Source organism: Ovis canadensis, chromosome 22 (genome assembly GCF_042477335.2).
Source record: "Ovis canadensis isolate MfBH-ARS-UI-01 breed Bighorn chromosome 22, ARS-UI_OviCan_v2, whole genome shotgun sequence".
Taxonomy (NCBI): domain Eukaryota; kingdom Metazoa; phylum Chordata; class Mammalia; order Artiodactyla; family Bovidae; genus Ovis; species Ovis canadensis.
The window spans coordinates 16,135,329-16,158,666 of NC_091266.1; the positions used below are offsets into that span (position 1 = coordinate 16,135,329).

At 35.0% G+C, this 23,338-nt stretch overlaps 1 protein-coding gene across 2 annotated transcripts in view; it reads left to right on the forward strand.

Annotated features, from left to right (window-relative positions):
- Positions 1-19,029, forward strand: part of IPMK (inositol polyphosphate multikinase) — a 53,088-nt gene extending 34,059 nt beyond the window's left edge. Inside the window, exons 4-6 of one of the 2 annotated variants that reach the window (XM_069567834.1) lie at positions 516-688; positions 15,386-15,467; positions 16,464-19,029. In XM_069567834.1, coding sequence (XP_069423935.1) covers positions 516-688; positions 15,386-15,467; positions 16,464-17,086 — 878 coding nt within the window. In that variant the 3' untranslated portion in view covers positions 17,087-19,029. The remainder of the gene's footprint in view (positions 1-515; positions 689-15,385; positions 15,468-16,463) is intronic. The other variant, XM_069567835.1, reaches the window with a different exon arrangement.
- The last annotated feature ends 4,309 nt before the right edge of the window (positions 19,030-23,338 follow it).

The following is a 23,338-nucleotide window of genomic DNA, read 5'->3' on the forward strand; positions in this document are numbered from 1 at the left end:
CTTTAGGACTAGTAAGTCTAGAATGTATATTTGGCATCAACATCATTTGGATTAATTTACCTTTCTCAGCCTATACCTGTTGTATCCTCTGTGGAAAGGATTTATTCCTTTTACTATTCTTAAATGAAGAATTTAAAAAATTGTTAGAATAATAAGATGCCTGCTGAGGTACATAGGATGTAAATCATGTTCAAAAAGAGAATGTATTCAAGGACAATTTTTAAAAATTATCTCATTCCCTTTTTAATGCTCTTGGAAGCCTTATATCTAATTCAGACCTTTTATTTATGGTTGAATATTTATTACACCTCTTGCAAGAGTTTCTCTGTGATATTTATACCTGTTATAAAATTTATTAGTCAGTCTTTTTTTTTCCCTCCAGGTGAAGTAATAATAATTGTTGACTCTGGATTAGTTTTAACTTTTTTCTCAGTTTTAAGATTTCCTCATTTTTGTTTTCTCTTAAGTAGTAATATGTTTTCCTATTACTAATTAGGGTTTTTCTTTAATAACAGATTTATACCTAAAACTGGAAGATGTGACCCATAAATTTAATAAGCCCTGTATAATGGATGTAAAGATAGGGCGGAAAAGCTATGATCCTTTTGCTTCATCTGAGAAGATTCAGCAACAGGTCAGCAAGTACCCATTAATGGAAGAGATTGGGTTCTTGGTGCTTGGCATGAGGGTAAGAGTGATTTTTAGTGTAATACATACATTTCTCATTACATGTTTTCTTGAAGGTTATAGATGTCACATATATTTTAGAATTAGGTTATCCATAACTCCTCAGTGCAGGCAGAGATTTTTATCTCTTGTTCACTGGTATATGGGCAGTGTCTGGATTTATTCTGAGATGCAGTACATGATTAATAAGTGAATGAGTGGCTGAACTTCAAAGCTCTGACTCTAGTAATTTTATTTTAAAGAAGTTTTAAGTTTAGTGCAAAAGAAATAATATGATAAATGAATGTGATATTATTTGTGATTTTTTTTTTTCCCCATGAGAAAAGTGCCAGTAATTTTTTCTGTATATTTAAAACAAAAAAGAGAAATAAATTAGGTTACTGGTTTAAGAATGTGATTTAAAGCCATTGTTTTCTTTGCTTATTTTTCCCTGGACTGGCAATTTACAGTGGGCTCAGGTGGTCAGTTCTGATCTCATCCAGAGTCCCTCTTGTGACTATACTCATCTGATGGCTCCTCTGGGTCTAGTTGATCCAAGTGACCTCACTCTTATGTCTTTCAGTTCAGTTCAGTTCAGTCGCTCAGCCGTGTCTGACTCTTTGCGACCCCATGAACTGCAGCATGCCAGGCCTCCCTGTCCATCACCAACTCCCGGAGTTCACTCAGACTCACGTCCATCGAGTCGGTGATGCCATCCAGCCATCTCACCCTCTGTTGTCCCCTTCTCCTCCTGCCCTCAATCCCTCCCAGCATAAGAGTCTTTTCCACTGAGTCAACTCTTCGCATGAGGTGGCCAGAGTACTGGAGTTTCAGCTTTAGCATCATTCCTTCCAGAGAACACCCAGGGCTGATCTTTAGAATGGATTGGTTGGATCTCCTTGCAGTCCAAGGGACTCTCAAGAGTCTTCTCCAACACCACAGTTCAAAAGCATCAATTCTTCAGTGCTCAGCTTTCTTCACAGTCCAACTCTCACATCCATACATGACTACTGGAAAAACCATAGCCTTGACTAGACGGACCTTTGTTGGCAAAGTAATATCTCTGCTTTTCAATATGTTATCTAGGTTGGTCATAACTTTCCTTCCAAGGAGTAAGCGTCTTTTAATTTCATGGCTGCAGTCACCATCTGCAGTGATTTTGGAGCCCCCCAAAATAAGGTCTGACACTGTTTCCACTGTTTCCCCATCTGTTTCCCATGAAGTGATGGGACCAGAAGCCATGATCTTAGTTTTCTGAATGTTGAGCTTTAAGCCAACCTTTTCACTCCCCTCTTTCACTATCATCAAGAGGCTTTTTAGTTCCTCTTCAGTTTCTGCCATAAGGGTGGTGTCATCTGCATATCTGAGGTTATTGATATTTCTCCTGGCAATCTTGATTCCAGCTTGTGCTTCTTCCAGTCCATCATTTCTCATGATATACTCTGCATATAAGTTAAATAAGCAGGGTGACAATATACAGCCTTGATGTACTCCTTTTCCTGTTTGTCTTACAAGTTGATATTAACTGTTGGCTGGGCTTTTTCCCATCAGGTTCCTTCCAGAAGGCTGACTGGAGCTTCTACATGTACTATATACATTTTAGGGAGGCAAGAATGAAAGCTACGAGGTCTGTTGAAATCTAGGTTAAGAAGTCACCTTCTGTCACTTTTATGAAATTATATGGGTCAAAGTATGTCACAGGGCAATCCATATTCATAGGAAGGAGAAGACTCCACTTCTGGTTGTGGAAAAAGAGAAGTCACAATATGAATGGCAGTGTGCATAAGGATGTTGAGGCCCTCTTTGCAAACAGTATGCCACAGTTAGGTAATGCGGAATGAAATTCTATAAACAAGTGATGCCTATTTAAACCTTCACTGTTTTCAAATCATTCACCCTTCCACTTTCCTCCTCTTAGGAGATAATTTTGGCTTCTGCTTCAGAAAACATAAGCCATTATACAGGGTTTCCTTTAATTTCCAGCTAAGAGACATACACATCTAACCTGCATATGCTTTCATTTCCTCATTATTCCTCTCTACATTGAAGAATTTTCCATCCTGCTGTCAGAGGCAGCCCTTCCCTTTGCCCTCTGGATTGTCTTTCTCTTCTGCCTCTTCTCAACCTAATATTGTTGATTCTGTCTTGTTATTTTATTTTATTTTTTATCTTCAACTTTGGTCTCTCTTTAGTTTTTCCTTTTTGTTTCAAATAATGTTCAAATCACTCTCAATTGAAAAAGAAAAAAAATCAAAACCCACTTTTATCCTGCTCTGTTCTGCAGCAGTGCATTTAAATTGCTTCCTCTTTGTACCCAAGCTTGTTATATTTGTTACTGTTTCCTTACTTGCCGTGCTGTATTCTTTAACCCATTTTAATCTGGCTTTAGCTTCATCATGCCACCAGACTGGTGCCTCATGAAGGTCCCTAATGATATCTCTGTGTCACTAAATTCAAATGGCATTTTTCATTATTCATCTTACTTCACTTTTAAAAGCAGTCTTCAACATGAGCATGTCCTCCTTGAAACATTCCTTTTGTGTCCATAACACTGCAGTCTCTCCTGTTCTTTCCCTAAGAGCACTTTGCAGTCTTTTTTTTTTTTTTGCCAGCTCATTTCTTTATTCTTTAAATATTGAGGTATTCCATTTAGTTCCATTTACTGCCTTCTGTTTCTTCTCAAGTAGTGTCCTTTATTCTCATTGATTCAGTTTCACTTACACTGATAACTCCTGAACATACATATCTAGCCTCTGGTTTTTCTGTGATCTCCTAATCTATATAACTAACAGCCTATTCAACATTTTACTTGGATAACTTAAAGACATCTAGGACTAACTGTAAAAAACTGACTTACATCCCTTTTGCAAAATAACAACCAAAGCATTAACAGCAAATCTCTTATTCTCCGTGTCAGTGAATGACATTATCATACATCCAGTTTTATGAAGGCGAAACCTTTTAGTACCATCATCTCTCAAAGCCATCCATCAATTTTGTTGATCTTAATTTTCAAGCACCTGAGTCCCATTTTCAAAATTACTCCTCTCTAGACAAGTATTTTACCTCTCAATTTCAGTTTTGTTCTCTTCTGGTCTGTTCTCCAAACATTTTAAAATGTATATCTAATTTTGACATTCCCCAGCTTAAAAATTCTTCAGTTGGTTTCCATTGCCTTTATGTGTGTGTGTGTGTGTGTGTGTGTATAGACACACAGTAGAAATAAATAAGGCACTGCCTGATTTTGCTCTCTGTGTGTTATTTCCCCAGACAAATAGAGGTTCCTCTGTTTGTATTTTTTAATAACGTTTTTATTGAGATATTATTTACCCACCATTCAATTCACTCATTTAAAGTAGCAGTTCATTGGTTTAGTATACTCATAGAGTTGAGCAGCCATCAAAGTATTCAACTGTAGAACATTTTTTTCATTACCTAAAAGAAAAGCTATACATATCAGCAGTCACTTATTTACAGCTCTAATCTGCTTTCTGACTGTATAGCTTTGCCTCTTCTGGACATTTCATATAAAGGGAATCATGTAATACAATAGGTAGTCTTTTGTGACTGGCTTCTTTCATAATGTTTTCAGAGTTCGTCCATGTAGTTAGCACAAATCTGTATTTTATTCTTTTTTGTTTTTGTATGGATATACCACATTTTGTTTATCCATTGATCAACTTTGGGTTGTTTCCACTTTGGGGCTGTTATTAATAATGCTGTTATGAACATTCATGGTACAAGTTGTTACGTACATATGTTTTTTAAGGTATGTAGTTCCTGAATTTGAGATTAGTGAATGCCATGATTAAATTTAAATTTTAAAGAAACTGCCAAAGTGTTTTCCAAAGTTCTTACACCATTTTATATTTCTACCAATGATGTATAGGAGTTTCAGTTTCTCTGCATTGTTACCCAAAGCCCAAACCTTGTTATTCTGCCTCTCTTCTTTTTTTATAACTTATTCTAGTGGCTGTGAAGTGGTATCTCATTGTGGTTTTTATTTACATTTCCCTAATGGCTCATGGAATTGAGCCTCTTTTCTTGTGCTTATTTATCCATGTGCATCTCATCTTTGGAGAAATGTCTATTCTGGTCCTTTTCCCACTTTTAATCTGGGTTATTTTTTTCTGTGGGTTGTTTTTTTACTTTTTTGATAATACCTTTTGAGTACAAATGTTTTTTTTGAAATCTAATTTAATTTTGCCTTTTGTTGTTTGTGCTCTTGGCTTCATGGCTAAGAAACCATTGCCTAACCTCAAAGATCACTGATCACAGCTAATATAACAATATAGTAATAATAAAAAAAGTTTGAAATATTGCAAGAATTACCAGATGGGACACAGAGACATGAACTGAGGCAAATGCTGTTAGAAAAATGGCTCTGATAGACTTGTTCATTGTGTTTTCTTTTTCTTGGGTGTATAATGGTAGTTCTTTTTTTGTTTTTGAGGAACTTTCATACTGTTTTTTATAGTGGCTGTACCAGTTTATATTCCTACTAGTAGTACTCAAGGTTTGCCTTTCCTTCATATTCTCAACAGCACTTGTTAGTTTTCCTATCAAATTGTCTGACTTCTTTATATGTTTTGAATATTAACCCTTTACCAGATACATTGATTTGTAGCAGGTATTTTCTCAGAATCACACTGTCTTGTTTTTGGAGCAGGGGGGCTGTACCACATGGCTTGCTAGATCTTAGTTCCCTGATCAGGGATTGAACTCTGGCCCATGTCAGTGAAAGCACTGAGTGCTAACCACTGGACCACCAGGGAATTCCCAATAACCACACTGTTTTTATTAATGTAGCTTTGGAATAACTTTTGAAACTGGGAATTGTTAGACTTCCAACTTTGTTCTTTTCCAAGATTGTTTGGACTACCTAGGGTCCCTTTGACTTCCTTGTGAATTTTAGGATCAGTCTGTCAGTTTCTGCAAGCAAGTGTTCACCTGGGATTTTGGTAGAAATTATGTTGATCTGTAGATTAATTTGAGTTCTCCTAATTTTATTCTCATGGCTTTCCTTTGTATAGTAGTTAGCAGTTTATAATTACATATAGTTTGCTTATCTGAGAAAGGATATGATTGCAGTGTGAAATAATGAATAAGAATGAGAATATAAATATAGACTAAATTATATAATTCTAGAATATTAAAATTGGGAGATATAACTTGAGTTTTAATAGGAGTTCTATTAGGATTTTTTTTCAGATAGTTATTTCCTTAGTGTTTGGTAAATTTATTAAACTGTTCAATCACAATGGGTTTATAGATTAGTACTAAAGATAGAGTTGGATAATTTTAGAATAAGTGTTCCAAATTTAAAAAATTTTCCTCCAAGACAATCATGCCCAATTTAAATTAAAAAAACAAAACAAAATCCAAAACCAACCCTCACTGAATATACTGAAGTTTACCAAATATATCAGTTTTAAATTGTTTTTATATTATGTTTAACCAGTAAGTAGGAAGAGGTTTGGTGGGCAAAAGAAAATGCCAATTTACGATTTCCTTATAATTAATTACATGCCAGCAAAGGTCTGTATAGTCAAAGCTGTGGTTTTTCCGGTAGTTGTGTATGGATGTGAGAGTTGGACTATAAAGAAAACTGAGTGCTGAAAAATTGATGCCTTTGAACAGTGGTGTTGGAGAAGACTCTTGAGAGCCCCTTGGACTGCAAGGAAATCAAACCAGTCCATCCTAAAGGAAAAATCAGTTCTGCATGTTCATTGGAAGGAAGGTCTGATGCTGAAGCTCCAATACTTTGGCCACGTGATGTGAAGAACTGACTAATTGGAAAAGACCCTGGTCCTGGGAGGGATTGTGGGTAGGAGGGAAAGGGGACGACAGAGGATGAGATGGCTGGATTGCATCACCAACTTGATGGACATGAGTTTGGGTGAACTCTGGGAATTGGTGATGAACAGGGAGGCCTGGTGTGCTGTAGTCCATGGGGTCGGAAACAGTCAGTCATGACTGAGTGACTGAACAGAACTGAATTATATATAATTATTTCTCTATAAATATAAGGAGTTTATTCATATAAATATATTTATAGGAACTTATTACATTAAGGAATTTATTGCTTATAAATACATAATTTCCTTATATAAATTCCTGACATTAATTAATTAAATCTTTTGGTTGCACTATGAGCATGTGGGATCTTAGTTCCTTGACCAGGAATCAAACCCATGCCCTCTGCATTGGCAGCACAGAATCTTAAGCACTGGACTGCCAGGGAAGTCCCAGGAATTCCTTGTTTTTAAATGACTGTCAACAATTACACTGTTATTTCCTTGATCCCAAGATGGTATAGATGATAAGACTCACTTTGATTTAATAACAAAAGATTTAAGATAATTTGTAACAAAAAAGAAACAAAATAGGAGCTATAAGAGCAAATCAGTCAAGAGAGGAGGAGTATAAAGTGACTTTGGAAAAGAGAGTATTTTGAATTGGCAACAGGGAAAATAGGTAGAAAACCAAGAAGCAGAGCATTTTTTGAACTAGTTGATGAAAGGTGATTGTAAGTTTATGTAAGGAGCATATATATAGGCAGGTGGAGTGTATTTTAGCTTAAAGTATCAGACTTGAGACAAGTAAATATATCAGCAGCTTGCTTTGGGACTTTCTGCCTTTTTCAAGTAGCGTTCTTAGTGGTTAACTATTAAGTGAATGAATGGTTGTTTAATTTTCCAGTTTTCTATTGACTTTTTAAACGTGCTGTATAACTGTGGGGATTATTATATTTATTGGACTTCCCTGTTGGCTCAGGCAGTAAAGAATCTGCCTGCAATGCAGGAGATTTGGGTTCAATTTCTGGGTGGGGACTATCCCCTGAAGAAGAGAATGGCTAACCACTCCAGTATTCTTACCTGGAGAATTCTGTGGACAGAGAAACCTGTTGGGCTACAGTCCTTGGGGTCGCAAAGAGTCAGACATGACTGAGAGACTAACACTTAAAATATTAACTGCAAATAATTGAAATACAATTTGTAGAAATTCACCTGAAATTTCTTTAAAACATGTAATTCAAGATTTTAGTTGATTTATACTTGTCATTTTCTCCCCCTCCTCATGTCTTCCAGGTTACCTTTCCTTTAAAAAAAAATAAGTATCTTTTTTTGTTACCTGTTTAGATATTTTCAAGGTGGCACTGTTAACTCTTGATTTACAAATGTCTTTGTAACTGATCAAGACTGGGTAGTGGGTTGAGATTGGAGACATTCTCAGATCTCTTTACATTCTAGCTTTAACTAGTAGAGTAGAAGTAAACAGACATGCCTGAAATGAACATTGAGCATTGTAAATGAGCATTGTAAATCAACTATACTTCAATAAAAAATAAATGAATAAATAACTAAGTAGAGAGAGAATATAAATAAAGGTGTCTCATTGAAACTAGTTAGCTTTAATCTGTAGGTGAAATCTAGATTTTTCATATGTGAAATTTAATTTAGCTCAGAAAATACATCCCTGGATAGTAGAATGGTGAAGTTTTGAGAATCCTTTTTTTTTTTTTGGATTCTATAAACATTTCCTAGTTGGTAGTTTTGGAGAAGGCAGTGGAAACCCACTCCAGTACTCTTGCCTGGAAAATCCCATGGGTGGAGGAGCCTGATAGGCTGCAGTCCATGGGGTCGGGAAGAGTCGGACACGACTGAAGCTACTTAGCAGGAGCAGCAGTTGGTAGTTTACATGACTGCTGCTGCTGCTAAGTCGCTTCAGTCGTGTCTGACTCTGTGACCCCATAGACAGAAGCCCACCAGGCTCCCCCGTCCCCGGGATTCTCCAGGCAAGAACACTGGAGTGGGTTGCCATTATATGACTGGGTATTTGAAAATTCTTCTCATTTATTTTTGTATTTAATTTTATCACATTATTTATTTTCTCAATTTCATCTTTTTATTTCAAGATAAGTGACACATAACATTGTGTATGTTTGAGCTGTACAGCGTATTGATTTGATAAATTTATATATTGCCATCTTATTGCCATATAGTATTAGCTAATACCTCTGTCACTTTGAAAATCCTCTTTTACATGTATTTCTGGGCATAGAGAACATGAGTACTTTTTAAAAAATCACTTTCTGGATATAATTAACTGTCCTTATGAAAATAATTTTTCTTGCAGTCAAATGTAATTTTGGTATATATATAAAGTGTTTTTGTTTTGTTCATAGTAACACTTTGTTCAAGATAAATTGTTTTTCTTTAAATAGGCTGCTAAGTGTATGTAAAAAGAACACTGTACTATTTGGATTTTTTGAATAAAGTGAAGCATTTGAGATAGAGAGTAATTAGCCATATCATACTGAAAGTTATAAAATACCATTTTCTAAAGCAATGTATTCTTAATGCTTCTTAAAAATATTTAATTAAAAATTAATGAAATACATCGCTGTATGGTTCAGATGCCAAAAAGTATAGAAACATATACTGCAAGAAGTCAGCCTCCCCACACAGGATATTATATTAATAGTGATTTTTTTTTTTCCTCACCAATGTATCCTTCCAGAGATATTTGTTCCTATATTGCAAAACCATCTACTTTGAACACTGTTCTGTATCTTGCTTTTTTTCTGTTTAACATATCATGGAGATTTTTCCATAGTGGCATTACCAGCTGTCTGTAATGGATCGTTTGACTTGTTTCCAGTCTTTTGCTATTACAAATAACGTTTGGAATGAATGACTGGAGACCTTCCTCATTTCACCAGTGTGCTAGTGTATTTATGGAATAAGTGCCTAGAGGGGAATTGAGCTTGTATGCATTTATAATTGTGGTAGATACTGGCAATCTGCTTGATACAAAGCAGTGATTTTGAACCAGGTCAGTTTAGTCGCTCAGTCGTGTCCAACTCTTTGCAATCCCATGAACTGTAGCATGGGACTATTGCAGCATTCTAACTGTTGCTTCTTAACCTGCATACAGATTTCTCAGGAGGCAGGTCAGGTAGTCTGGTATTCCCATCTCTTTAAGAATTTTCCACAGTTTGTTATGATTCACACAGTCAAAAGCTTTGGCATAGTGAATAAAGCAGAAGTAGATGGTTTGAACCAGGGGCAGTTTAATTTCCCAGGGAGTCGTTTGGCAGTGTCTGGAGATACTTTTCCATGGGGATTGTTTTGATCCCTGTCTCCTGTACAGTGTCACAAACCTCATTCCGTAGTTCATCAGGCATTCTATCTATCAGATCTAGGCCCTTAAAATTATTTCTCACTTCCACTGTATAATCATAAGGGATTTGATTTAGCTCATACCTGAATGGTCTAGTGGTTTTCCCTACTTTCTTCAATATAAATCTGAAATTCGTAATAAGGAGTTCATGATCTGAGCCACAGTCAGTTCCTGGTCTTGTTTTTGTTGACTGTATAGAGCTTCTCCATCTTTGGCTGCAGAGAATATAATCAATCTGATTTCGGTTTTGACCATCTGGTGATGTCCGTGTGTAGTCTTCTCTCATGTTGTTGGAAAAGGATGTTTGCTATGACCAGTGCATTTTCTTGGCAAAACTCTATTACTTTGCCCTACTTCATTCTGCATTCCAAGGCTAAATTTGCCTGTTACTCCAGGTGTTTCTTGACTTCCTGCTTTTGCATTCCAGTCCCCTATAATGAAAAGGGCATCTTTTTAAGGAGCTAGTTCTAAAAGGTCTTGTAGGTCTTCAAAGAACCATTCAACTTCAGCTTCTTCAGCATTACAGGTTGGGGCATAGACTTGGAATACCATGATATTGAATGGTTTGCCTTGGAAACAGAGATTCTGTCGTTTTTGAGATTGCATCCGAGTACTGCATTTTGGACTCTTTCGTTGACCATGATGTCTACTCCATTTCTTCTGAGGGATTCCTGCCCGCAGTAGTAAATATAATGGTCATCTGAGTTAAATTCACCCATTCCAGTCCATTTTAGTTTGCTGATTCCTAGAATGTTGACATTCACGCTTGCCATCTCTTGTTTGACCACTTCCAATTTGCCTTGATTCATGGACCTGACAGTCCAGGTTCCTATGCAGTATTGCTCTTTAGAGCATCGGACCTTGCTTCTATCACCAGTTACATCCACAGCTGGGTATTGTTTTTGCTTTGGCTCCATCCCTTCATTCTTTCTGGAGTTATTTTTCCACTGATCTCCTTAGCATATTGGACACCAACTGACCTGGGGAGTTCCTCTTTCAGTATCCTATCATTTTGCCTTTTCATACTGTTCATGGGGTTCTTATGGCAAGAATGCTGAAGTGGTTTGCCATTCCCTTCTCCAGTGGACCACATTCTGTCAGACCTCTCCACCATGACCTGCCCGCCCTGGATTGCCCCATAGGCATGTCTTAGTTTCATTGAGTTAGACAAGGCTGTGGTCCTAGTGTGATTGGACTGACTAGTTTTCTGTGAGTATGGTTTCAGTGTGTCTGCCAAATTCAGACTTAAATTGAAGAAAGTAGGGAAAACCACTAGAACATTCAGGTATGACCTAAATCAAATCGCTTATGATTATACAGTGGAAGTGAGAAATAGATTTAAGGGCCTAGATCTGATAGATAGAGTGCCTGATGAACTATGGAATGAGGTGTGTGACATTGTATAGGAGACAGGGATCAAAACCATCCCCATGGAAAAGAAATGCAAAAAAGCAAAATGGCTGTCTGGAGAGGGCTTACAAATAGCTGTGAAAAGAAGAGAAGCAAAAAGCAAAGGAGAAAAGGAAAGATATAAGCATCTGAATGCAGAGTTCCAAAGAACAGCAAGAAGAGGTAAGAAAGCCTTCTTTAGCTATCAGTGCAAAGAAATAGAGGAAAAGAACAGAATGGGAAAGATTAGCGATCTCTTCAAGAAAATTAGAGATACCAAGGGAACATTTCATGCAAAGATGGGCTCGATAAAGGACAGAAATGGTATGGACCTAACAGAAGCAGAAGATATTAAGAACAGGTGTCAAGAATACACAGAAGAACTGTACAAAAAAGATCTTCACGACCCAGATAATGACGATGGTGTGATCACTCATCTAGAGCCAGACATCCTGGAATGTGAAGTCAAGTGGGCCTTAGGAAGCATCGCTACGAACAAAGCTAGTGGAGGTGATGGAATTCCAGTGAGCTATTTTAAGTCCTGAAAGATGATGCTGTGAAAGTGCTGCACTCAATGTGCCAGCAAATTTGGAAAACTCAGCAGTGGCCACAAGACTGGAAAAGGTCAGTTTTTATTCCAATCACAAAGAAAGGCAATGCCAAAGAATGCTCAAGCTACCGCACAGTTGCACTCATCTCACGTTAGTAAAGTAATGCTCAAAATTCTCCAAGCCAGGCTTCAGCAATACTTGAACCGTGAACTTCCTGATGTTCAAGCTGGTTTTAGAAAAGGCAGAGGAACCAGAGATCAAATTGCCAACATCCGGTGGATCATGGAAAAAGCAAGAGAGTTCCAGAAAAACATCTACTTCTGCTTTACTGACTATGCCAAAGCCTTTGACTGTGTGGATCACAATAAACTGTGGAAAATTCTGAAAGAGATGGGACTACCAGACCACCTGACCTGCCTCTTGAGAAATCTGTATGCAGGCCAGGAAGCAACAGTTAGAACTGGACATGGAACAACAGACTGGTTCCAAATAGGAAAAGGAGTACGTTAAGGCTGTATATTGTCACCCTGTTATTTAACTTCTATGCAAAGTACATCACGAGAAACGCTGGACTGGAAGAAACACAAGCTGGAATCAAGATTGCCGGGAGAAATATCAATAACCTCAGATATGGAGACGACACCACCCTTATGGCAGATAGTGAAGAGGAACTAAAAAGCCTCTTGATGAAAGTGAAAGTGGAGAGTGAAAAAGTTGGCCTAAAGCTCAACATTCAGAAAACAAAGATCACGGCATCTGGTCCCATCTCTTCATGGGAAATAGATGGGGAAACAGTGAAAACAGTGTCAGACTTTAGTTTTTGGGGCTCCAGAATCACTGCAGATGGTGACTGCAGCCATGAAATTAAAAGACACTTACTCCTTGGAAGAAAAGTTATGAGCAACCTAGATAGCATATTCAAAAGCCGAGACGTTACTTTGCCGACTAAGGTCCGTCTAGTCAAGGCTATGGTTTTTCCAGTAGTCATGTATGGATATGAGAGTTGGACTGTGAAGAAAGCTGAGTGCTGAAGAATTGCTGCTTTTGAACTGCGGTGTTGGAGAAGACTCTTGAGAGTCCCTTGGACTGCAAGGAGATCCAACCAGTCCATTCTGAAGATGATCAGCTGTGGGATTTCTTTGGAAGGAATGATGCTAAAGCTGAAACTCCAATACTTTGGCCACCTCATGTGAAGAGTTGACTGATTGGAAAAGACTTTGATGCTGAGGGGTATTGGGGGCAGGAGGAGAAGGGGGCGACAGAGCATGAGATGGCTGGATGGCATCACTGCCTCGATGAATGTGAATCTGAGTGAACTCCGGGAGTTGGTGATAGAAAGGGAGTTCTGGCGTGCTGTGATTCATGGGGTCTCAAAGAGTCGGACACGACTGAGCAACTGAACTGAACTGAACTTGAGATACTTTTGTTTGCCACAGTTTGGGGATAGTCAGTTTTCCTGGTATGTTTGAGACCTGATTTTAGTGAACTCTTCAGATTCCATTGTTTATTTTCCCATGAGTAAACATGCTCTTTGTTCATCAGATACATTTCAAATACCTTTTTTTTTTTCTGTTTATCTTTTGATATTTGAATGGCAAAAACACTATCAACATTTTAAAAAGCATATTGTATGTGGTAGATTGAGTTTTAGTTGGAAATGCCTTCCCTGGTTACCAGTTATTTAAGGATTCTGCCATCTTTAGGTGGGAAGGCATTTTATTTTGTTCAGTTTGATCTTTGATGTATTTGGATTAATATTAATATTTTAGTATAAGTTATAAATACAACTTATTTTTTTCCAGATCCCCACTGAATGAATGATACTAACACCATTTAATAATCATTCATCTTTTTCTACTAGTTTAAAATACCATTATCACATACAGGCTTCTCATGTGTTTTTGATTCTATAATATGTTTTATTAGAATTATTATCCTGAAGAGATATCTCTACTCCTGTGTTCATTGCAGCATTATACACAATAGCCAAGATGTGGAAACAACCTATCTGGGAGCAACCTAAGTGTTCATCTACAGATTTATGGACATAGAAGGTGTGGTTCTTTACACAGTGTAATATTATTCATGCATTATAAAGAAGGAAGTCCTGCCATTTGTAACAACGTGGATGAAACCATGCAATAATGCAGTAAACCAAAGAAAGACAGATACTGTGTGGTGGCACTTACATCTGTAGTCAAGAACAGAAACTCAAAAGACAAAGCTGATTTCATAAAAACAGAAAATGGAATTGGGCTTTCTAGGGACTTGGGGAAGGGAGAAATGAGATCAGAAGATACAAACTTTCAGTTATAAGATAAATTCTTATAAGCTAATGTATAGCATAGTGGCTACAAGTGTGCTAAGTCACTTCAGTTTTGTCCAACTCTTTGCGACCCTGTGGACTGTAGCCTGCCAGGCTCCTCTGTCCATGGGATTCTCCAGGCAAAAATATTGGAGTACGTTGCCATCTCCTCCTCCAGGGGATCTTTCTGACCCAGGGATTGTAGCTGCGTCTCTTACGTCTCCTGCATTTGCAGGTGGGTTCTTTACCAGCAGTGTCACCAGTTAATAATACAATATTCTTGAAATTGGCTGAGAGTAGATCTTATATACACACTAAAAATTGGTTAACTGTATGAAGTGGTGCATGTGTTTATTTTCTTGATCTTAGTAATCAGTCTACTATGTTTAGTTTTAATTCAGTTGCTTAGTTGTGTCCGACTCTTTGAGACCCTATGGACTGCGGCACACCAGGCCTCCCTGTCCAACCCACTCCAGTATCCTTGCCTGGGAAATCCCATGGACAAAGGAGCCTCGTAGGCCACAGTCCATGGGGGTCTGAAAGAGTGAGACATAAATGACCGATTAACACTTTCACTTTTCCATATAATCTCTTTTACATTGTATCTTATAAGTACTTTGCACATAAGGTTCATGCCTTCTGTTTATTCCTTTGTTTTATTTCTTAACTTGATTTATAAATGGAGTCTTACATTTTCTAGTCAGTTGTTTGTATATATGAAAGGTTATTTTCTATTTACTAATTTGTGCTGTCACCATTTCAGGTTTTTATTGTTTGTGTTAACTTTTTAAATTGATTTTTCCAATTATATAACCATTATGTACAAAGGGTAATATTTTTTTCCTCCTTTTCAAATTATGCCTCTTATTTCTTTGTAATCTATTTGGATTTGCTAGAGGCTCTGGAACAATATTAGGTAATAATAATGATAAAAGGTATTGTAGTAGAGTAGTTTTTGTGGGAGTTTCTTCTATTTTAAGACAGATACTTCCTTATTTCATTTTTAAACTTGAGACTAACTTTTGATGGATTAAAATGGATAATTTTTTCATATTGGAAATACTTAACTATCTTTTTAGAGAGTTTTCATCAGTAGTGGATATAAATATGCTAAATGCGTTTTCAGCATCATTGATATGACACTATGACTCTCTTTTTTCATCTTAAATCCATTAGAATGAATTATATGAGTAGATCTTCTCATCTTTAGCCATCCTTTCATTGCTGGGATAAAACCCCCAGGGTTAAGGAGTATTCATTTTTAATATTCAGTATTTTTTTCTGACAGGTTTATCATGTTCATTCTGATAGCTATGAGACAAAAAACCAGCACTATGGAAGAAGCTTAACAAAAGAAACTCTAAAGGATGGTAAGGATTGAAAAACCATACTTCAGTGCTTTTTATTACTATAGAATTAATCAGAATAATTCTAAAGTGATTTCAGTTTTAATTCTTCTTTGGTATAGTGATTCAATTCTCAATACTGTCTTAACATATATACTTCTAAAATGTGTATGGCCAAGATATTATAAAAGCAATGATAAAAGACTTCCATATATAATGTTCTGTTAAAGTTTATTATTAACTGTACCCAGGATGAGGAAGAAGTTGAGTAGTATAAATAGAGATTGGCTCTATATTAAAATATTTCTCAGGCCAATATGAATATATATTTTTAGCAGTTTTTATACCAAAGTAGGGGAACAGCAAAAATCAAATTCCATGGATTCCCAAATATGATAAAATACGCATAAATAATTTTAAGAGGCCTAATATGATAGGCTAAAACATTAAGTCTCAATATTGAATAACATAATTAACTTGGACTACTGCTAGTCTCCAAAGTGAGCTCACCTTTTGTGAAAAGGCTGGTTTAATTAGTATTGTTGAGAGCATAAAAAATTAAGTACAGTTATGATTTGGTATTTTGGTAATGGGCTATTGACATAATTGAAAATGATTATGCTTTGACTCTAGGTTCTAGATTAGTTCATGATTCTAACAAACATATAGTCTTACTATAAAATTCTTCATAATAGCAAATGAAGAAAATCTTGGAATCCTGTTCCTTAAGAGAATATATATAGACGGCACTAAACTAGTAGTCTACTTGTAGTAAATTTCTTGTCTAAATAATGTGTTTTGCTTTACTTAAGTGTCATTTGTATGTTTTCTAAGAAGAACATCTTCACCAGAAATTAAGTTGAGCTCCAAGATTCTGTGTTTAACTGGAATTCTTATCTGTTTGCTTAATTACAGGGGCTGATGGGAGAAAGTTTAATAATTGTATCTAAGATGAAATTACTTCCCAAGTGATGGTTATTACATAATTTCATTATAATCCTAGTATTTTCCTTCTTATAGGAGTCTCCCATTTTTTTCATAATGGATTCTGCTTAAGAAGAGATGCTATTGCTGCCAGTATTCAGAAGATTGAGAAAATTCTCCAGTGGTTTGAAAGCCAGAAGCAGCTTAACTTTTATGCAAGTTCATTACTGTTTGTTTATGAAGGTTCATCTCAGCCAACTACTACAAAATTGAATGACAGGACTTTGGCAGAAAAGTTTTTGTCCAAAGGTCAGCTCTCAGACACAGATGTACTGGAGTACAATAATAACTTTCATGTGTTAAATTATACAGCGAATGGAAAAATAGAAGCTTCAGTGGGTAAAAGCTTGTCCAAAATGTATGCTTGTCACAGAAAAATGTATTCAAAAAAGCATCACAGTCAGACTTCATTGAAAGTTGAAAATATAGAGCAAGACAATGGGTGGAAAAGCATGTCACAGGAGCGTTTAAACGGAAATGTACTTTCCCAACTGGAAAAAGTTTTCTACCATCTTCCCACTGGTTGTCAAGAGACTGCAGAAGTAGAAGTGAGAATGATAGACTTTGCTCATGTGTTCCCTAGCAACACAGTAGATGAGGGATATGTTTATGGGCTGAAGCATTTAATTACTGTACTGCAGAGCATATTAGACAATTGAATCTTTTGCTGCAGTCTTTTAAAGGGGTGGGGCAATCATAACAAAGAGCAGCAGTTAATAACTCTGCACTTGTAATGCTGTGTAAAAAATTTGTATTGTGAGTCTACATTTTGTCTTTATACTTTTGGTAGAAGAGTTAACTTTTTTATAATCTTACTCAGGAAAACTAATTATTCATTAGAAAACTATAAAGAGTAAAGAAACTTAGGAATGTTATGCAGGGAATGTGGTGGTACGTGGCTTAAATGTCTGTTGGCTCAAGCAAAATGCAAACTATTATTCAATCATAATGAGTCTAGTTTGTTTTCTGTAGCCATTTATCATGAAACCTCTGTCTACCTGGCCATGGTGAGCCATATCTATAACTCATTACATTATTAAAACACTTAAAAAAATGTAGAAAGCATAGGCTGATATCCTTAGTATTGCTATGTATGAAATTATTAAAACTGGAGAGAATTCTACAGAAAAAAGTTATTCTTTAGGTTTTGTATTAAAAGTTCAAACCAGCGTATCAAAAGGTGCTTCTTAGTAAAATGATTTAGAATTATTGCATTCCAAAAGCAGATTTTTTCCTTTCATTTTCACTTATATACATACTTCATGAAAAAGATCATTGAAATGGATAAAAACAACAACAACAAAAGTCTTAAAATTAAGGGCACTTATTAGTCTTGCCAGGGTTAGGGAAAAGAGAAGATATTTGCCAGGAACAAAATATTTTTTTTTAATGTTTAATTTATGAGAAAATTGGAATATGTATTTACTACATTGTGACAAGTATTTATAAACCATAAAGTATCTTGCCTTTTACTCTGTAGCTTCAAAAAGATGGATGATTGAAGCTCTTTTTGTTTCCCCTTTAAATAACTCATTTTGAGGTTTTTCTTTTATAATTCATGTATTTGTATGTGCCCTTTTAGTTAAGCAGTGGTATGACTGTATGTTGCTAAAAAGCGTTTTTCAAAATTCTAATAAGCAGTGAAGGATAACATTCAGTTGTCAAAAATACCATGTGTAAATTAGTACATCATACAGAGCTTGGTGCATATCTAAATTCATGCTTCTGTTTCATTCTTACTCAAAACAGTTTTATATCATATTCAAGAGAGAGATTATAATTTAATTTCATGAAAGGGGCAGTGCTAATTTTCTTGGAAAAAGTAGATCTGTAGGTATTATCTCTGTTTCACATTCATCACCTTAAAAAAAAAAAACTAGGTATTTTCAGAAACATTTAAAACTTTGAAATTAAATTTGCAAAAATGTTAAATGTTTGTTTTCATTGAGCTTTGATTTACCAGCAAAATGTCTTAAGTAATTAACAGTCTTGTCGTATTCTTGGAAGTTGTTTTAGAGTTGTGAACTGTTAGACTCTTCCCTTTCTTTTCCCCTCAGAATTAAAATACCCTTTTTTAGTGTGAAGGAAAGTATCACAGTTTTATCTCACCTTCCCAACCCTCTCTCTGAATGTGCTTTTATAATCATCTGAGCACAAAGAGAAGTATGAAATTAATTCTATGCTTAGTAAATTTATTAAGCTTGTATACCTTTAAAATTCACATGCATTTATTATAGCAAAATTTGATTATTTTACATTTTTTACTTAGGGTCAGTGTAGGTATTTTCCATAAGGACTTCATATGTTTGCCTATTGCCTAAATGGGTATCGCTGTAGCTTTTTTTGTGGGGATGAAATTCAAGTCATAGTGAATAGAAATTTTGTTTTGCTTTTTTTGTCCTACAATGTGGACTTTTGTTGTTGTTGTTACTTGGATAGTGATTCAGTAAATCTTAAGCTGAGATAATGAAACACTATTTTGAATCTTAACAAGATACTTTTTAGTATGGGATAGTATCAACCTATTACAATGAATTAATTTAAGTATTATCATATTTTTTGTGCATTTTAGCTCAATAAAATGTGAATCTTTTGTTCCAGATTTTCTTTATCCATATTTAGAAATGATAGATTTGTAAAATCAGTGTCTTACCTTTTTGATAGATAATGTTTTGTTTTTATAAAATGAGAAATACTTTTATCTTTTGTTCTTCAGGGAAGGGATTCACCTTTTATTCTGTTTACATTTTTTTTTAATCACTGTTATTCATTTGGTGTTATTGTATAAGTAAGCTTACATGTAAGAGAACAAGTATTGGTTTTCGTTTATCTACATGTGACTATTTTATTGTCTAGTCCAGTCATTTAACATTATGCTGAAATTTACCACTGTGGGGATGAAAGATCACTAGTCACCAAGCATATTTAAACATTTAAATGTTTAAGAAATAATAATAAGGATATAGTTTGGGTTAATAGGATTACCATAGTTTCTTCTCCCTAGAAATCATAAATAATGATTTTTGTGTATTTCTTATGAAATGCACTCATGAAAAAGACTTTGATTATGAATAGTGAATAATACATTTCTCTAATAAAAATTTAAATTGTATAATAGTTTTATAATAAAGTATTTACAGTAATCAGTATTTTAATATGGATAAAAGTTGCATAGATTCAGATAAATTTAAAATTGATGATAAATGCTAAATATTTTATCTAAATAGTTTTTCAAGAAACAGTTGTGAAAATGTGTGTATTAAATGACTCTAAACTGGAGCATGTGGTATTTTCAACTCTGTATTCATTATTTGTTTAATGTGTCTGAAAATTGTACTTTCTGTGCCTCTTTACACTACAGTTTGCTATTGTGGGGCTTTAGATTGTGTTCAACTGAATAAGATTTTTTTAAAATTTTAATTGAGTTTAATTTACTGTTTTATGATTTCCAAGATGATCTTCATATCTCTGTACTATATGTATATGTATTATATATCAAATTTATAATGTAACTTAAGATAAAATTAATTTTCAGAGGTATTTCAGTTGCAGTTTTCTCATTTCATGCAACTGAAAACACTTTTGTTTCTAGGATTTGGAATATTAAAGAACATGTAGGATGAAAAAAAATGGTAGAATAATGAAAGAATTTTATTTGTGAAATTACAGAAATTTTGTCCACTATTTTAAAGCATTGTCATCATTTTAGTACCATCTGCTCTTAGTAGTTTGGCATTTGATACTGTAAAATTTGATTTGCTTTAAAAATTGTTTACAGTGCTTTGTAATAATCTTCCTTATCCAGTGCCTTTAACCTTGATTTGATATATTTGTAGCCTTGGTTATCCTTCCTTACATCCTGTAATATCTTCATAGCCTACACTTAAATTAAAAAAAAAAAAGTCACTTTGGCCAAGTGAAGAAGTAGCAATTATCTGCCAGTGCTTTGGGAAAATATGTAATGTTGTCTGTGGAGGCCAGGCATCTTAGTTCATTCAGAAATATAAATGGGACAAACATTTTTAACCCCTGAATGTAAAGTTGTGATCCAATCAGACAAAGCCCTAATATTTCCAACATTCTGTCTAGATTGACTGGGTTCAGGGCTAAATGAAAATAGAGATATGGAGAAATGCTTATTTAAAGGTAATAGTTAACTAACGTTCAACTTCATGGGAAGATAAGTAATTGAGTTGAGATGAAGCAACTAACAATATGTTAGAGGTTAAAAATAATAGTTTGCCGCATTGTACCCTCTATTTGACATTTGAGTTCAGCTGTAATTATTGATAGCATTAAAAGGCCTTAATTTTTCTTGCTGGTAAAGGTACGTGTACTTAGGCTGATCATTTAGAGTAGTATTTTAACATAGTATTACTGTGAAAAACATTCCATTACAAATTCACAAGCAAATTACTGCACGTTTAAAAAATTGTACTTTCCAATTTACTGCAAGTATTTTAGACCTCTGTCTTCAAATCATAGGTATTTTAATTTGGCAATGAATATGAAATTACTTTTTGACTTAAATGGTCATATTACTAAAATGCTTATTAATATTTTAGGAAGGTTGGAATCTCCATGTTTTTGGATTTAATATTTAAATTCTTATTACTTATTTTGATAGTATTTAGTAAGAGGAAATAGTACCCATGCAATTAAACAAATTAGAATATACTGTAAAGAATTGTTTTTTTTTTTTTAATTGTTGAAATTTGTCATCACTGGGGTTAAATTTTGGCCTGGTATTCACTTACAATATACATTAACACATTTAATTATGAAGTAAAATAGTCTTAAGTATGATGTATGATACACCTATATATAAATGAAAATGGTGTGCACAAAGACACTTTACTGTGGGAACTGAACTGGAAGATTTATGAAAGCATGTGAAATTGCACCTAAAATTGTGTTGTTAGTGACTATGCTAAATTTATTGTACTTGATGAATGAATGTATTTAGTCAAAGTTACTTTGGTTTAAATGTCTAAACAATGTCTTTTTTAAAAAGTGTAATTTGTACTATCGATGAGGGGGGTATTCTTGGACTGCAGGGGTTGTTGTCAGTGTGTGATTTGTGTTTTTATAGTGTCATCTAATGTGATATACCAGTTTTTATATAAGTGATATTTAGGTAATTCTAATAACTGTATATTTGACCATTTATTAAAATGTTTTGCATTGGAGCTTTTTTCAGTAATTGTGATATGCTCACAGACTCCTGGTAATTTGAAAATAACTTACTTATTCAACAGATATTTGAGTACATGTTATATACCAAAAATTATAGGAATCATTGGGGAGTCAAAGATGGTTAAGACAAAATGTTAATAGAAGCATATACATTGGAAATGAAAAAGTATGCAGACTATTTTGTATTAATATTTTTTTCTATCTTTGGAATCAGCCTAGTAGGAGGAATAGACTATAAGAGAAAAATACTGACTTAACTGTGAAAATATATACTATAATTTAAAACTTCAGATATAGGTAAGATATTTTTGCATGTATTTGAAACTTCATGAGTCACTTAGTCTTTCATTCATTAATTAAAGAGAGCACAATCTGACATCTATCTACCCTGTATCATGCACTGTATTTGGCCTTGGAGATTCTAAAAAGCTGAATAAGGGATCTAGTACTTGGCCTCAAGATATACACTGTCTGATAGAAGAAAAACATGTAAATGGGGAAAATGTTATTGGGGCTATGATGCATATTTATCAATATCCAGCAAAGATGGAGAAGGGGAATCAGTTCTGATGGCATGTAAGAGGGTGAACACTTCACAGCAATTGTGAGTCAAAGCTCTCAAAGGTTGTGTGGTATTACCTATGCCTGCTGCTGTGCACTGTAGGGAGAAGCAGTGCTGTGTGAAGTACACTCCTTCAGTATCTTTAGGATTGGTTTCAGAAGCCCCCACAGATACCAAATCCACAGGTCAAGCCCCTCATATAAAATGGCTAGTACAGTCAGCAGTCCATATTCATGGGTTTCAAATCCATAGATATAGAGGGCCTGCAAACCATATGTAAGTGGACACACCCAATTGAAACCTACAGCCTTTTTAAGACAGGCTCTTTAAGGAAGAAGGAAAAAAAAAGACTGCCTGCCTAACCACTGAAAACAATAGGGAAATCCACTGCCATGGTCTCCAAGTTATGGCTAAGTATAAGAACTAAATAGAGCCTGAAATGAAATAATAAATGAAAATAATAGTAGTATAATTAAGAGTAAAAAGTAATCACTTGGAGATTTTTTTTTAAATGCAGATTCTGATTCAGCATGTTTGGATGGGGTTTGTGATATTCCTGATTCATGGACCACACTGAATAGCAAGGTTTTCAAAATGTTTTTGTGTAAGGTAGAGTGTATAGTGGAACTTTATCCAAGAAATACAGCCATTTGAAAGCTAGGAGAGTTCTGGGAAAGAAAATGGTTTACAGTGTGAGAAAATAGAATCAACAAGGGTTCAAGGTAATGGCCATTCTGTCAGGCCATTAAACCTTCCTTTTGCAACAGATCTTAAGAATTCTGTAATCAAATCATAGACATTCATTTTCTGTTATTTGCATGTGAATGTTGACTAATTTGGCAAATGAAGAAAACATCCTATATATGCTTGATAATTATGTTGTACTTGCCATCTAACAACATTCTAGAAGTATTTTAGGCATAAATGACATGGTATCATTGGCTTAGATACTCTGAAATAGTCAGATCTGTGTGTTTCTAAGAGAAGTCAGTTAAAATTGTTATTTAAGTTAATATAATTTGACAAACTGCCTTGGGGTGGGCAGAAAAAAGTGATGAATGGTGGAAGAACCATGTGGACATGTTAGTCTATGGGAGAATGAAAGAATATCACCTCACACATTTTGAAGAGTATGAATTTAAGTTAAATATAT